The following is a 16,046-nucleotide window of genomic DNA, read 5'->3' as shown; positions in this document are numbered from 1 at the left end:
TATTTGCATGAAGCATACGGAACTTTCTTGGAGTTATGCTGGTCCTGCAATTGATGTAAGTCAGTCCCCCCACAGAAATGTGTTAGCAGTTTCCCTGATAATTTGTAGCAGTATTAGAAAGGTGAGATGAAAAGGGTGCTAATTTCATTTACTGATTATTGGTTACCAAGCAAATCTGTTGTAATCATTCCTTCTCTTTTTAAATCATTGATCCCTGCACTTAATTTCCTGAAGTGCTTTTCCCTGCCAAAAAAAAGTTCCACTTCTTCCCAAATCCCAAAACCCACACGCACAACAACTTCAGACAAGAGATAGATTTCCCCATGGGCATACTTATTAAGGATTAGATATAGTAATAATAGATCTACTCCTCATAATAAGGTTCTTGAAACATTAAATTCAAGAGCTTATAGATTTATTAAGCATATAATACTTAAAATCACACCTCCCCCTGCAAAATTAGTCTAAACCACATCTCCTCCCACCCCACTCTACTATTTAATCTCCCTTTAAGAATGTTGGTCCCAGATCTGTTGAGCTGCAACCTATCTGGCTTATACAGGTTGCTCCTGTCCCACAACTGGTTCCAATGCCCCAGGAATCTGAAACCCTAATTAAAAAGCTAATGCTTTACATAGATATTGACTAAGAAATTCATTTGCTTTTAGTGGCATTACGCAGGCATATAATGCATCTGTGGGGAGCAGGCACCACAACGGGCCACTATCTGTATGACCCAAATGGTGCTCTTCATTGATTCGGGTGCACACACTTGCATCCCCTGCATGCGCCCGAGCATGTCGAATTGGCACTATCCTGACCTCAAACAGCTTAATTTGCTGATGTGGTGTCACAATTCCAAATTTGGACAGTATGGTTCCTGGCAACCTGCATTGTCCACTCCAGAGAAAAGAAGCATGAAGCAGCAAGATAGGCCTTGCTTATTTAAAGGGCCAGGCACCCCAATTGCAGATAAATAAAATTTATGGAATGTTTTCTGTTGAAAAATTACTAAGAGTACACAAGTGTTTTTGCTAGTGTTTTGGTCCATTTGCTATAGAGTATTGCCACATCCTTACAGGAATGACAAAGGATTATAGGTGTCCTGTCCACACAAAGGCTGCAACCAATATGGGGGTAGTAATGCCAGTGCCTCTGGGTTTGCAACACGAGATGGAGCATAAACTGCAGAGAGGGCAAGCTCTGCATTATGTCTTCTGTCAAGTAGGAACTAGACTCCTCCATGCTCTTTGACAGTGATTGGAGGCAGGCCAATCCACCCACTATCTTGGTGTGCATGCCGGTTCAGCACTCTCCTGCATGCCATGTCATTGAGTTCTCATCTGTGCACTCTGCACAGTGCCTGACTGCCACCTCACCCTCCAGTGAGAAATGAACCATCCTTTACCCCTGGCCTATTCATGCTCAATGATTCTCCATCGGTTGGAGTCAAAGGAAGATGGTTGTGGTTTTTGATTGTTAGTCGTCTCAGCCTCAAGACATCACTGCAGGAGTTCCTCAGGGTAGTGTCCCTAGAAGCAACCATCTTCAGCTACATCATCAATGACATTCCTTCCATCATAAGATCAAAAGTGGGTATGTTTGTTGATGGTTGCACAGTATTCAGTATTATTCTTGACTCTACAGATACTGTATCAGCCCCTGCACACATTCAAGAAGAACTGGACAACATTCATACAAACATATATATGAATTAGGAGCCGGAATAGGCCACTCAGCCCCTTCGAGCCTGCTCTGCCATTCAATGAGATCATGGCTGATCTGATTGTAACCTCAACTCTACATTCCTGCCTACCCCCGATAACCTTTCACCTCCTTGCTTATCAAAAATCTATCAACCTTTGCCTTAAAAATATTCAAAGACTCTACTTCCTCTGCCTTTTGAGGAAGAGAGTGCCAAAGACTCACAACCTTCTGAGAGAAAAAAATTCTCTTCATTTCCGTTTTAAATGGGTGACCCCTTATTTTTAAACAGTGGCCCCAGTATTAGTTCTTTCAAAAGAGGAAACATCCTCTCCACAATGACCCTGTCAAGACCCCTCAGGATCTTATATATTTCAATTAAGTCGCCTCTTACTCTTCTAAACTCTAGCAGATACAAACCTAGTCTGTCCAAGCTTTCCTCATAAGACAACCCACCCAGGTATTAGTTTAGCAAAACTTGTCTGAACTGCTTCTAGTGCATTTACATCCCTTCTTAAATAAGAAAACCAATACTGTACACAATACTCCAGATGTGGTCTCAGCAATGCCCTGTATCACTGAAGCAGAACCTCCCTACTTTTGTATTGAATTCCCCTTGTAATAAATGATAACATTCTATTAGCTTTACTAATTACTTGCTGTACCTGCATACTAGCCATTTGTGATTTGTGTAAAAGGACCCCCAGATCCCTCTGCATCTCAGAGCTCTGCAATCTCTCACCATTTGGATAATATGCTTTTTTTTATTTTTCCTGCCAAAATGAACAATTTCACACTTTCCCACATTATACTCCATTTGCCAGATCTTTGCCCATTCACATTATCTATATCCCTTTGTAGCTTCCTGGGAATTCTGCAGTGAGTAACTCACCACTTAACCCCCCAAACCTACAAGGCACAAGTCAGGAGTGTAATCCACTTGTCTGGATGAGTGCGGCTCCAACAACACTTGTGGAGCTCAATACCATCCAGGACAAAGCAGCCTGCTTTGGTTAGCAGCCCGCTTTGGTTAGCATCCCATCCACAACCTTAAACAATCACTTCTAACACAACCAGCGCACATTGCCAGCAGTGTGTACCATTTACAAGATACACTGCAGCAACTTGCCAAGGTGCTTCCATCAACCCATGACACCTACCAGTTAAAAGAACAAGGGCAGCAGAAGCATAGCAAAACCACCACCTGCACATTCCCTTCCCCAAGTTACAAAACACCCTGACTTGGAACTAAATTACTGTTCCTTCACTGTTGCTGGGTCAAAATCATGGAGCTCCCTCCCTAACTGCACTGTGGGTGTATCTACACCAAATGGACTGCAATAGTTCCAAAAGGTGGCTCACCATCACCTTCTCAAGGCAGTTAACAATGGACAATAAATGCCGTCATTTCCAGCAATGCTCACATCCCAAGAATTAGTTTTTAAAAAGTGCTGATCCCAACTCTATGCTAGCCTCCAAGTTATGTGCAGTGCCAGTGTCTGGCTGCCAGGGTTAGATTAAGGGATGGGGCCTCTTTATCACTCCCATGTTGTTATTCTGTTTCTTCCTCCTGGAGCTGCTGTGACTGGGCAGGCACCTTAGGTTTTGAACGCAGGAACTTAGAAGAGAAGTTTGGCGTGAGGGAAGGAGAGTGGGGTAGAGAGCAAGAGATCCATGGTCACATCATCAGCAGCTTGTTCATCGTACTACATATCAGGATGAGGATGTTCTGGGAGTCAAGTAGGGACATAAAACAGGAAGATGCCAACAGTCCCACGGCTCTCAGCAACATAGAATCGCAGAATCACAGAAACTTTACAGTGCAGGAGGAGGCCATTTGGCCCATCAAGTCTGCACTGGGTCTCAGAAAGAGCATTCTTCCTAGTCCCACTCCCCTGCCTTATCCCCTTAACCTTGCACAAAATTTTTTTTTCAGATCGCCATCCAATGTCCTTTTGAATATCTCAATTGAACCTGCCTCCACAACCCTTTCAGGAAGTTTATTCCAGACTCCAACCACCCTCTGGATGAAAAAAATTTCCTCACCTCAATTTTTTCCCTTTTGCTCATTATTTTGAATGTGTGCCCCCTAGTTCTTGATGCTGTCTTGAGTGGGAACAGTTTCTCAATATTTACCCTGTCCATACCCGTCAGGATCTTGAATACCTCCATCAAGTCTCATCTCAGCCTTCTTTTCTCCAAGGAAAACAGGAATCATTCTTGTGAATCTCCTCTGTACTTTCTCCAATGCCTTCACATCCTTACTCAAGTATGGCACCCAGAATTGGACGCAGAACTCCAGATGAGGCCTAACTAGTGTCTTATACAAGTTCAACATGACCTCCTTACTCTTGTACTCAATGCCCCTATTAATGACGCTTATGATACTATATACTTTATCAACTGTTCTCTCACACCCTGTCATCTTCATTGACTTATGTACATATACACCGAGGTCCCTCTGTTCCTGCACCTCTTTTAGAGTTCCTCCCTTTATACTGTCTCACCACATTCTTCCTGCCAAAATGAATCACTACACACTTCTCTGCATTGCCTGCCCAATCCACCAACATGTCTATGTCCTTTTGAAGTTCAAGACTAACCTCACCACAGTTGACAATGTTTCCAATCTTCATTTCATCTACAAATTGATGAACACCGCTGTCTAGGTCTTTAATATATACCAGGAAGAACAAGGGTCCCAACACCAATCCCTGGAGAACTCCACTACAGACCTTCCTCCAATCTTAAAAACACCCATTTATCACTACTTTCTGCTTCCTATTACTCAGCCAATTTCTTATCCAAGTGCCTACTTTTTGGACCTCTTTTTGGCAGTTGGCCCCATGATGCAGAGATGCAGCTCCTCAGTAGAGTTCAGGAAATTCAAGCATTCTGCCCCCGCCACTTCTGCCCTGTCCCCTGCTATTGCTTGTCACATTGTCTTGCAAGTGATTGGACAGACCGTCAGTGATTGTGTAGCATTATGTTCGAATGACGTTCCTGCCATAGCTGAGTAGCGAAAGGTATGTGGAGACAACAAGAGAGTGAGAGTGAATCTGGATGTCAGGTATGAGTCCTGAGTGTCAGGGAATGCTATGGACAAGTAATGAGGGTGTGGTGCATTGAGCAGTGTGAGATGATGCTGGTGGTGAGGAGTTGTCATGTCAGTTGCATTCACTGACCTTGACCACATGCATGATTTAATTAGACCTCTTGTGGCACTGCTGTCAGGTCCTTAGGTCCAGACTCCAGGAGTTGATCTTCCTGGCCATCTGCTTCCATGCCCTTGTGAAGGCAGCCCTTCAGGGTCTCCTGGCCCCACATTTGACCATGGCATCTCTCCTCCTGCCGACCTGCACCATGGATTTTTTTTTTTTGCAAAAATATACTTTATTCATAAATCTTCAAAAACATTTTGAACATTTTAAATCACCATTACAAAAATACAAACAGGTTCAACTTTTACAAACTGAAACACAAGGTGTATCAGAAAAAAACAATGAATATTTCAATCATTGGCAGACATACATTTTAATCTGTACAGACTGAGGGGCTCTTTACAGTTCCCAGCCCCCCAGTGCACTGTGGCAGAAAGGTCTTAGGCAGCGACCCTTCCCCATTGCGCCTTTGCGGCGGCTGCCCCAAGCTTAACTGTGTCCCTCAGCACGTAGTCCTGGACCTTGGAAAGTGCTAGTCTGCTACACTCGGTCGGGGACAACTCTTTGCGCTGGAAAACCAACAAGTTTCGGACAGACCAAAGAGCATCTTTCACCGAGTTGATGATCCTCCAGCTGCAGTTGATGTTTGTCTCGGTGTGTGTCCCTGGGAACAGCCCGTAGAGCACAGAGTCCTCTGTCACAGAACTGCTAGGGATGAACCTCAACAGCAACCACTGCATCCCTCTCCAGACCTTCTTTGCAAAGACACAATCTACAAGGAGGTGAACAACCGTCTCTTCCCCACCACAGCCTCCTCGAGGGCAACGTGCAGAGGGGGTGAGACTCCTGGCATGTAGGAAGGATCTTACAGGGAGGGCCTTTCTCACCACCAGCCAAGCTACATCTTGGTGTTTGTTGGAAAGTTCTGGTGATGAGGCCTTCTGCCAAATTACTTTGTCAGTCTGCTCAGGGAACCATCCCACAGGATCCACCCTCTCCTTTTCCCTCAGGGCCTTTAAGATGTTACGTGCCGACCACTGCCTGACGGACTTGTGGTCGAAGGTGTTTCTCTGCATAAATTTTCCCACGAGCGACAGGTGGTACGGCACGGTCCAACTACTTGGAGCGTTCCGCGGCATTGTGGCCAGACCCATCCTTCGCGACACCAGGGACAGGTAGAACCTCAGCATGTAGTGACACTTGGTGTTTGCATACTGAGGGTCTACGCACCACTTGATGCAACCGCACACAAAGGTGGCCATCAGTATGAGGGCGATGTTGGGCACGTTTTTTCCCCCTTTATCTAGAGGCTTGTACATCGTGTCCCTGCGGACACGATCCATTTTCGGCCTGCAGATAAAGCGGAAGATGGCTCGGGTGATCGCCACCACACAGGAGTGTGGAATGGGCCAGACCTGCGCCATGTACAGCAACAGCAAGAGTGCCTCACACCTGATGACCAGGTTCTTACCTGCAATGGAGAGGGAGCGTTGCTCCCACATGCCCAGTTTCCTTTTCACCATAGACACTCGCTCCTTCCAGTTTCTAACGCGTGCCCTGGTCCCTCCGAACCATATCCCCAGCATCTTCAGGCCATCAGCCCTGACAGTGAAGGGGACAAAGGATCGATCAGCCCAGTTCCCAAAGAACATGGCCTCGCTCTTCCCATGATTTACCTTGGCTCCCGAGGCCAGTTCGAACTGGTCGCAGATGCGGATAAGTCTGTGCACCGACAGTGGATCAGAGCAGAAGATGGCGACATCGTCCATGTACAGGGAGACTTTGATCTGAGTGCCTCCACTACCTGGGATCGTCACTCCTCTTATGCCCGGATCCTTCCTGATGGACTCAGCAAAGGGTTCTATGCAACACACGAAAAGAACAGGCGAGAGAGGGCAGCCCTACCTGACTCCAGATTTAATAGGAAAGCTATCTGATTCCCACCCATTGATTGAGACTGCACTACTGATGTTAGTGTAGAGCAGTTGGATCCAATTGCGAATTCCCTCCCCAAACCCCATTTTGGAGAGCACATCCACCATATAGGTGTGCGATATTCTGTCAAAGGCCTTCTCCTGATCCAGGCTGATGAGGCAGGTATCCACACCCCTGTCCTGTACGTAGGCAATCATATCCCTGAGCAGCACGAGGCTGTCAGAGATCTTCCTGCCCGGGACTGGATCGGCCCAGACCTGCTAGAAATGTACAAGAGTATGCTCCTGGCCGGCAGTATGTCAGAATCCATGAGGAAAGGCATTATCACCCTCATCTACAAGCACAAGGGGGAAAGGGAAGAAATTAGAAATTGGCGACCCATTTCACTGTTGAATGTGGACTATAAAATTCTGTCCAAGGTCATCGCCAATCGGGTCAAATCCGCTCTGGAATTGGTGATCCACCCTGACCAGACCTGCACTGTGCTCGGAAGAATGTGGAGCTGAAGCGAAGCAGTAGTGGCAGTGAAGTAACATATAAACCTTTGTGACGAAGATGGTAGGGAGTCCATTACCATCCTTGGAAAAGTGCAGTTTTCTCATAGCAATTCCTCAGAAAGGCCCTTGAAGAATTGCTATACATGCATTCTCCTGACCTGTATTTACTGCTGTTGCAACTGCTCCTCCATCATGATGGTATCAAGTGTATGACTATTTCTTATCTAAAATTGATCCAAGGGTAGATTTTGGGTTGGATAGAACAAAATTCTGCGAAGAGATGAAAGCTCTATCTTAAAATGAAGTCAAATGTCAGCTATCAAAAAAAATTAAGGAACATGTTTTTAAAAATCCTCTTCAGCTCAGCAACTTCTCACTTACGCGTGTCTGTCTTGATAGAAGGAGCTGTTGGTTCATTGTTTTGTCTAAAGTTGCAGCGATTGCAGGAGATGCAATAACCTGGGAGGCTCCTGCAAATTTAAACAGTGCAGCTATGCACTGTGGGAGGGACCTTGATGATTGCAAGATTTGCATTGTTAAAAATATCCAGGAAAATTATATTCAGCACGAAATTTCAAATTTCCTCCATTGTTTCTTAGCTTTAAACACAACGTAACAGCATACATTCTGAAGAAAATTTGGAAATTCAGCATCAAGTTTTTTTGATGTGTGTTTTTCTCCTTAACTGTACCAATGGCCAGGTCTCATCGTTGTACTCTTTAAGTGTGGAGGTTATGACCTATTTAGTGTAATGCCTTTTTTTCCAACAGAACTGGATTCTTGCCAGCCCAAGAAAGTAGAAATATTTTGAAAGGTTTCCAGCTGCCGATACCAAATGATATTCTTGATGAAATGATTTCAAAGTAGGTTTATACAACAAATACAAATTCTGTTATGTACAATCATTGATAAATTGTCTACTATTGTAGTAGCGTGATAACAGCGTTAACCCACCAGGGAGAAAAGTTGCAGTGATAATTAATGGTTTGGGTTAGGACATTACAAGAATTATAATAGGATTATATGTGCATGATAGTCGATGTTCATGCTCGTGTTTGGGTTAGAATGGGATGTTAGCAACTGTAGAATTTAAGAAAAAAAATTGTACCATTCTGCACTCACAACGCAAAACAGGCAGAATCCTAAAATCCATATGCAAATCGGGGTCCAGCTAATTTCAGGATTGCTACCTGTATTGCTACTGACAGTTTTTTGACCTGCTCACAAATCACGGATCACAAATTGTGATCATGCTTTTTTCAGTGATAATTAAAATGATATTTAGTGGCATCAGGTAAAACTCTGGAAAGTTTTTACAGCCCCTTAGCTTGTGGTCAGCTGGTAAGAGGCTTCTGGCAACACACTTTTTCATTATGTGGGTTCTTCTGGGAATTCAATTTTGCCTAGTGGAAAATGATTGGGATCAGGAGGAGGGAGCACACAGATCTGTAGCTTTAGGGAAAGTAAATAGCAGTTTAACTTCAATTAATTTAAGTGCTCTGCACTTCAGCATAAACAGCTGGGAACTATTATTTATAAGTACTGCACATGCAATAATTATATTACCAAAATAGTAAATGTGACAGAATCGCATGCCAGTAAATGGAACATTTTGCAGAAGAATAATTGTGGAGGAACTGATGACCTGCTCTGAGGCCTCTAATGGAGATGCTCTGAACTGGCCACTAGGAGGCACATGAGTTTTGCCTAAAGGTGTCTGCTTCAGATTTTCTCTTTATGGGCAAGTGTCTGGCCTCCATTTGGAGCTCAGCCAATTGGAACATGGATTAGTGGTATGTGGAATTGAGAGTCCAAAGTCCTCTGATATGCAACACAGCAAATTTTTGATCCAACAGATTGCACCACCAGGCACTGGAAAATGTTGCCTAATTATATAAGTTTTGCTACTTTTAGTGTTGTTCATGTATTTCACCCCTTGTGTTGTTGCCGTTAGTCATAATTCTGTGAATAATGGCTGGGTTAAAATCTTCTCTTCAAATTGAGACAACATGCTAATTGAAATAATGCTCTCCATCTTAATTATTTGAATTCTATATATAAAAAAAAACAGCTTCCAAGAATACATAAGTAGCATTGCAGGTTTGAGAAAATATTTTACAGTGTTGCTTGAGTCTGGGAACTGCAGAGTACACTTCAGATTCATCATTTAAGGGAATAGTTTCCTTGAAGTCACTTATAATGTTTGTTGGGAACATATGGTGAGAGGCTAGTGGGTATACTCTATACTTCATTAGAGCACAACTCTGTTCTTATTGTCTTACCACATTTATTTCAAAACAATTTAAGTTTTCAAGGTGCTGATGGACAAGTGGCATACCGGAACCTTATCTTAGGCTTGAACTGGCGAGAAAACCCTGTACCACCTGTAGATGTAAAGCTGCCTATGCAGGTAGGACACATAATGTAATATATACTGTATCAAGTTGCATTGCAGTAGTTCAATGTCTAAACACTCATAAAAATTTTACTGATATTACTAGATTTTTGGTCTATTTTGCTTTATTTGAAACCAATACTTTCTAATTTACATGTAAAGGATTCATATTCTACCCAGGTAAGACCTATGTGTTTGAGAAGTTCATAAGTGAGGATGTTAGTGGATGATTGCACAGTGTTCAGTACCATTCACAACACCTCAGATAATGCAGCAATCCGTGCCTGCATGCAGCAACACCCGAACTTCTGCTTGGGCTGATAAATGGCAAGTGACATTGGTACCACACAATTGCCAGGCAATGACCATTTCCAACGAGAGACAACCTAACCATTTCCCCTTGTTATTCAACAGCATTACCATCATTGAATCCCCCATTATCAACATCCTGGAAGCTACCATTGACCAGGAACTTCACTAAAACAACCATATAAAAACTGTGACTCTAAGAGCATGTCAAAGGCTGGGAATTCTGCTGCAACTTATTCATTTCCTGCTTCCCCTAAAGCCTCTCCGCCATCTACAAGGCATAAGTCAGGACTGTGATGAGATACTCTCCACTTGCTTGAGGAGAGCAGCTCCAAAAACACTTAAGTTGCTCAACAACATCCAAAACAAAGCAGCCTGCTTGACTGATAGTCTATCCACATTCACTCCCTCTACCATTGGCACACGGTGCAAGTAGTGTATACCATCTACAAAATGCAGTGCAGCGAAATGCCAAAACTCCTTCGACAGCATCTTCCAAACCCGACACATGGGAAAACCATCACCTGCAAGTTCCCCTCCAAGTCACTCACCATTCTGCCTAGAATTATGTCAGCATTCCTTCACTGTTGCTGGGTTTAAATCCTGGAATTCCTGCCCTAATAGAGTGGGTGTACCTATACCAAACAGACTGCAATAGTTCAAGAAGGCAGCTCACCAGCACCTTCTCAAGGGCAATTAGGGATGGCTAACAAATGCTGGTCTTGCCAGTGATACTCACATGTCAAGAATGAATACAAAAAAAGCCATTTTAGATCCATTCTACACTCTGTAGGATCCCTCTGTGGGCTACAAAGTTCCTGAATAGAAGGGCCTCCCTGAGCTCGCAATGAGGCTGCCAGGCTTCATCAGGCTGAATCCCCACATGGTAGAGTGCCCATCCACTGCTGGTAAAATGCCAGTGACAGCAGGAAGGCGATGGGCACTCCACCCCCTGCCTGCCCTTACCATTTTGGGCACCCCTCTCCCCCTGCCTCCCAACCTTGGAGGGCTAGTAAAATCCACTCCATTATTTTTTAAAATGTAATTCATCTCCATTATTTTTTAAAATGTAATTCCTCATAAGCCTCATCGGCATTCACAATAGAAATTATGCCAGTCACATTGAGCACCTCTTTAAAACTGGAGAATAACATGAACAGGAGCAAAAATATTTTAATTAGTGACAATTTGATATGCTACATTATTTATACTTATTTCATTTGGAGATGGAGTAGTTGCTTATAAATCATTATTCCTCAGTTGCCCCTCTCTCTTCACGATTGATCTGCTAAATGTTTTCAGCACTTTCTGATTTTGTTTCCGACCTCAACATCCATGGGAGCACAGCAGTTTAGACTATACCATTCTGCAACATAAAAGAGAATAAGGATGAAGTAAAAGAAAATTTTAACTAAAATAAAATTTTAAAATCAGTAAAATGATGAAAAATTTATTTTAAAACAAGTTACGGTACCCTATCATTTGTTGACTAAAGAAATTGCTAACAGGTTTAATTTATAATCATAAATAGTGCTTTATAATTGGCTTACACAACTATAAGGCAGAATTCTCCGGTCGGTGAGTGGGGGAGGGGCTCGCTTGCTAACACATAAAAATGACGCGTGGTGACGTTGGGCAGGCGTCCTGGTGTCTCCGCACATCATTTAGATTGTCAGTTTGGCAGGCACGCAGCCAAGTCGGCTGCGCGCCCGCCGAACTGTCAAAGGCCTATTAAGGCCGTTTAAATAGTAATTAATTCAATTAGCTGAGCTGCCCGTCCAACCTTAAGGTTGGCGGACAGGCGAAGAGCCCAGGCAGCCTTCACATTTTTCATGAAACCTCATCCATGGTTGGGAAGAGGTTTCATGAAGGATTTTAAAATCTAATAAAAATTTTAACATTACTTCTTTGACATGCCGCAGCTCATGTGACAGTGTCACATGAGGAGACATGTTTTAAAAGTTTTTTCCATCTTTACTTAAATTAATACATGTCAAGCTAACCTCCATGAGGCACAGAGGTGCCTCAGGGAAATCTCTGCACTCTTTCACGCGCATGCACGAAAGAGCACAGGGAATGACTCAGGGAATCCCCCTCTGTCCACATGGGGAGCGCCGAGCACTTCTGGGCTAGCGTAACACTGGGCGGGCCTTAATTGGCCCACCCATGTAAAATGGCAGTGCGACCCCGATCGGGGGTGCCGATCGGGTTCACGCCCGCCCCCACACAAACTCCCGACGGGGGGAGAATTTTTCCCATAGAATCAGCAAAAGTCTGGATTCAGTTTGTGGGATATGTTGCACGGTGGTGTCATCTTCATAAAAATTTTACAGGACATCACGGTGGGAAAGTGGGTACTGGCAAGCATTTCCTAAGACCTATTGTATTTATAATGTCATGGATCTAGGAAAATGGTGCTGGCATATTCTGAATTCCATGCAAATTCATTAAGCACATATAGGCTAATATCCAATGCTATAATTTGAGGATCCATTTATTCCTCTTGATAATTTCAGTTGCAAAGTGTCAACTGTGTGGCTACTGCTTATTTTATGATCCAGAAGGGGTACTAGTGGATAATTAGTGACATATTGCAGAATGAAGGTGAAGAGGGATTTGAGAAGGCCTATCAGGTAGGAAGATGGCTTCATAACTAACCTAAACCTTATGATACTATGATCACTGTCCCCTAAATGTTGGCCTCTTGACCCACTCCATTCCCCAGAACCAAAGCAGCAATGCTTCCTTCCTCATTGGGCCAGATTCATAGGGGAGAATTTTCCACTTGGTGAGTGGGGGTGGAGCCCGCTCACCGAGGCCTAAAAAGACTCCGGGTGACATTGGGCATGCGTCCCAACATCACCATGCGTCATTTAGATTTTCAGTTCGGTGGGCACGCAGCCAAGTCGAATGCACACCCGCCGAACTGTCAAAGGCTTGTTATGGCCATTAATTAACTAATTAAGGCTATTGAGAAAGCTGCCTGTCCAATCTTAAGGTTGGCAGACAAGCGAAGAGCCCAGCGGCCTTCACATTTTTCATGGAACATCATCGACAGCGGGATGAGGTTTCATGATGGGTTTATAAATTAAATACATTTTTTCATTAAAGTTCATTGATATGTCACAGCTCATGTGACACTGTCACATGAGGGGACATGTCTTAAATGTTTTTTTCTTCTTTATTAAAACTTTTAAAACTTAAAACTTATCTCCCTGAGGCACTTCTGTGACCACTCACGCCTCAGGTAACCACCCCCCCCCCCACCAATCCACACAGCACTTAGCGCTTCTGGGCGTGCGTCATGCTGGGCAGATCTTAATTGGCCCACCCACATAAAATGGCGGCGCAGGTCTGTGCCCACTCCTGCACGACCCCCCCCCCCCCATGGGGTCTCCACACTGACCTAGCAAATTCTCCTGAACACCCTTCAGAAACTGTTCTCCCCCATTCCCCCCCACTGCCTCCATCGCTTACTATGCACACTATTTCCATCCCAGTCTATATTAGGATAATTAAAGTCACCCATTATAACTAATCTGTAGTTTCGCACCTCTCTTTAATTGCCTTGCAGATTTTCTCCTCTTCATCTTACCAATAGGCTGTCAATTATAGAGTGCACCAATGATGGTACCTCTATCTGTGATTCTTAATATAACATCTCTCTGCCTTGTCACTTTGTATAAAAGAAAGCAGTGGCCAAAATTGTAATCAAGTCCTAGGGTGGAGAATGGGCAGATCGCCTGATGGGTGCTGGAATTTGCCCCATTTGAAATGTGCAGTATGTTTTAGTCGGGGAGGGGATGAGTGTGAGTACTTCACCTGCTTCCCCTACGTCAAGAAAATATCTTTGCATAAGTTCCGAGGCTACCAAAAGCCCATTATGCTCATAAAGCCTTGATGGGCCTCTCACCAGCTGAGATCATGAGCGCATTCTGTTGAAGCCCTTGGGATGGTCATAGTTCCCAAAGGACTCAACAGATTTGAACATCTTGCCCCAACTATTTAAATTACCTATCCTCAGAATTTGGGATGGGACCTGCAGCTTTCATACTGATTGAAGAGGAGTTCTGCTCCTATGCATTTGTGTTGACGTGATGGACTCATCCATACTCAACACCTAAAATTGAAGGAAAATTGGTGTGATTTATAGCAAAGGTCTGATCAGGATAGGGGAGCACAGACTGTATAACTGCCTGCTGACTTCCTGGATTCCTATGTAGAAGCTGAACTAAGTTTCCTTCCTGCTGTTTGTTGTTTCAGCTTAACAAAGCCGGGAGCGGAGAGTTTCCAACTAAGCAAGTGACGAGCATCAACTATATAGCTTTCATAGAAGATTTGTTTGGCAAGCAGGAGTGACTTGACACAGCATAGGTCTTGGAAAAAATTTAAAGAAATTACTTTTTGAAAATTCTACCAGGTCAATTGTTGTTTCATTATAGAGTTTTAGCATATATAAGAAACGATTAATGCCTTTCAGTTACTCAAGTCACTAATATAATTACAGTTAGAAATTAGCCTAAAACAATGAAACAGCAAGAGCTTTACCAAATGGCTTCTCCGTGTGTAACTTGGATTTAATAGATTAATTAATTGATAATAAATCAACATATTTTAAACCTTCACAAATCTTTATGGGTGACATTTTTTACAGCAAAACAACTTCTGGAGCAATGACTGACATCTTAGATGAACTTTCATGTCCCCTTTTCTCCATTTGTCTACAAACAATGCTAGTAGACTGAAAATTGAAAGAAATATTACCGACTTATTGTTAGAGGCCTGCCCTTTACCATTTTTAGGTGTGCCTTGAAATAAACAATAGGTAATCCTGCTGGAACATGCAGAGGCCTGATAAATATGTTTACATCGATGATTAGTACGTGGAAGACATTTTCATACAATTGAAATGACTAGTTGCAATGGTATTAAAGGAACACTATGGCCTGCTCTAATTTAAATTGCTATGATGTTTGTCAGACAACTTGCTGTTATTTCTGAATTGTTTTTGGGTGCAGAATTGTTGAGTTTTCTTTGTTGCAGCGGGTGGATAACATTCAGGAAGCTTAAAGTTGGGAGCAAGTACTGGCAACCCTCTTCTTCTGAAAATGGGAACCCTTTCTGACCACTTATTCTGACTAGAGGAAAAGTATCAGCAACATGCATAAGGACCATATGGTGCGAGATTGTGGAAATCCTTATCCTCTATTACATGGATAATAGATTCAGAGTAATATACGTGCACTTCTCAGAGCAGCAAATACATAAGGAGGTTCGACTTAATCAGGAGGTTGTCACAGACCTGTACTGCCTCCTGCAACCAGATCTCTAAACATTGCCACAGCTGGTAGGGAAATGAGAAAGTTAGTATATTGCCCTGAACATCTTTGCCTCCAGATCCATCCAGGTTGCAACAGTGGATGTCAGCAACATCAATTTGCAGTTCATGAGTAAGCAAGAGACTGATGCCATGTTGGCTAAAGCAAATACATTCATCACATTCCCAATGGGTAACTGGAAACAGCAACAGGTGAAACACTTGGTTCATATGTTTCTTTGGAAATGAGCATGGCTCTAGTTTAAGGCTCCAGCTAAATCCGATCACTTGTAGATAGATCAAATTCATAGCTTGTAGCAGTTATCGTGTTGCCTAATATGCAAAAGCTGACAGAATCGCAGAATTTTAATGGCACAGAGGGAGGCTATTCAGCCCATCGTGTCTGCACCGGCTCTCCAAATGAGCATTATGGCCTAGTGCCATTGCCCTGCCTTTTCCCTGTACCTTGCACATTGTTTCTATTAAAATAATCATTTAATGCCCTGTTGAATGCCTCAATTGAGCCTGCCTCCCACACTTCCAGGCAGTGCATTCCAGACCCGAACCACTCGTTGTGTGAAAAAGTTTTTCTCACGTCACATTTGCTTCTTTTGCAAATCACTTTAAATCTGTGCCCTCTCATTCTTGATCCTTTTAGGAGCGGGAACAGCTTCTCCCTATCTACCCTGTCCAGCCCCCTCATGATTTTGAACATCTCTATCAAATCT

At 43.4% G+C, this 16,046-nt stretch overlaps 1 protein-coding gene across 1 annotated transcript in view; it reads left to right on the top strand.

Moving 5' to 3' along the window:
* Positions 1–14,380, top strand: part of efhc2 (EF-hand domain (C-terminal) containing 2) — a 118,090-nt gene extending 103,710 nt beyond the window's left edge. The window contains exons 13-15 of the mRNA XM_041211811.1: positions 8,068–8,160; positions 9,605–9,707; positions 14,265–14,380. Of these exons, the coding sequence (XP_041067745.1) occupies positions 8,068–8,160; positions 9,605–9,707; positions 14,265–14,360 (292 nt within the window). The 3' untranslated portion in view covers positions 14,361–14,380. The remainder of the gene's footprint in view (positions 1–8,067; positions 8,161–9,604; positions 9,708–14,264) is intronic.
* Positions 14,381–16,046: the final 1,666 nt, after the last annotated feature.

The sequence above is a fragment of the Carcharodon carcharias genome, chromosome 18 (genome assembly GCF_017639515.1).
Source record: "Carcharodon carcharias isolate sCarCar2 chromosome 18, sCarCar2.pri, whole genome shotgun sequence".
Classification (NCBI taxonomy): Eukaryota; Metazoa; Chordata; class Chondrichthyes; order Lamniformes; family Lamnidae; genus Carcharodon; species Carcharodon carcharias.
The sequence above is the reverse complement of the archived record's forward strand: the minus strand, read 5'-3'. Positions and strand labels throughout refer to the sequence as shown.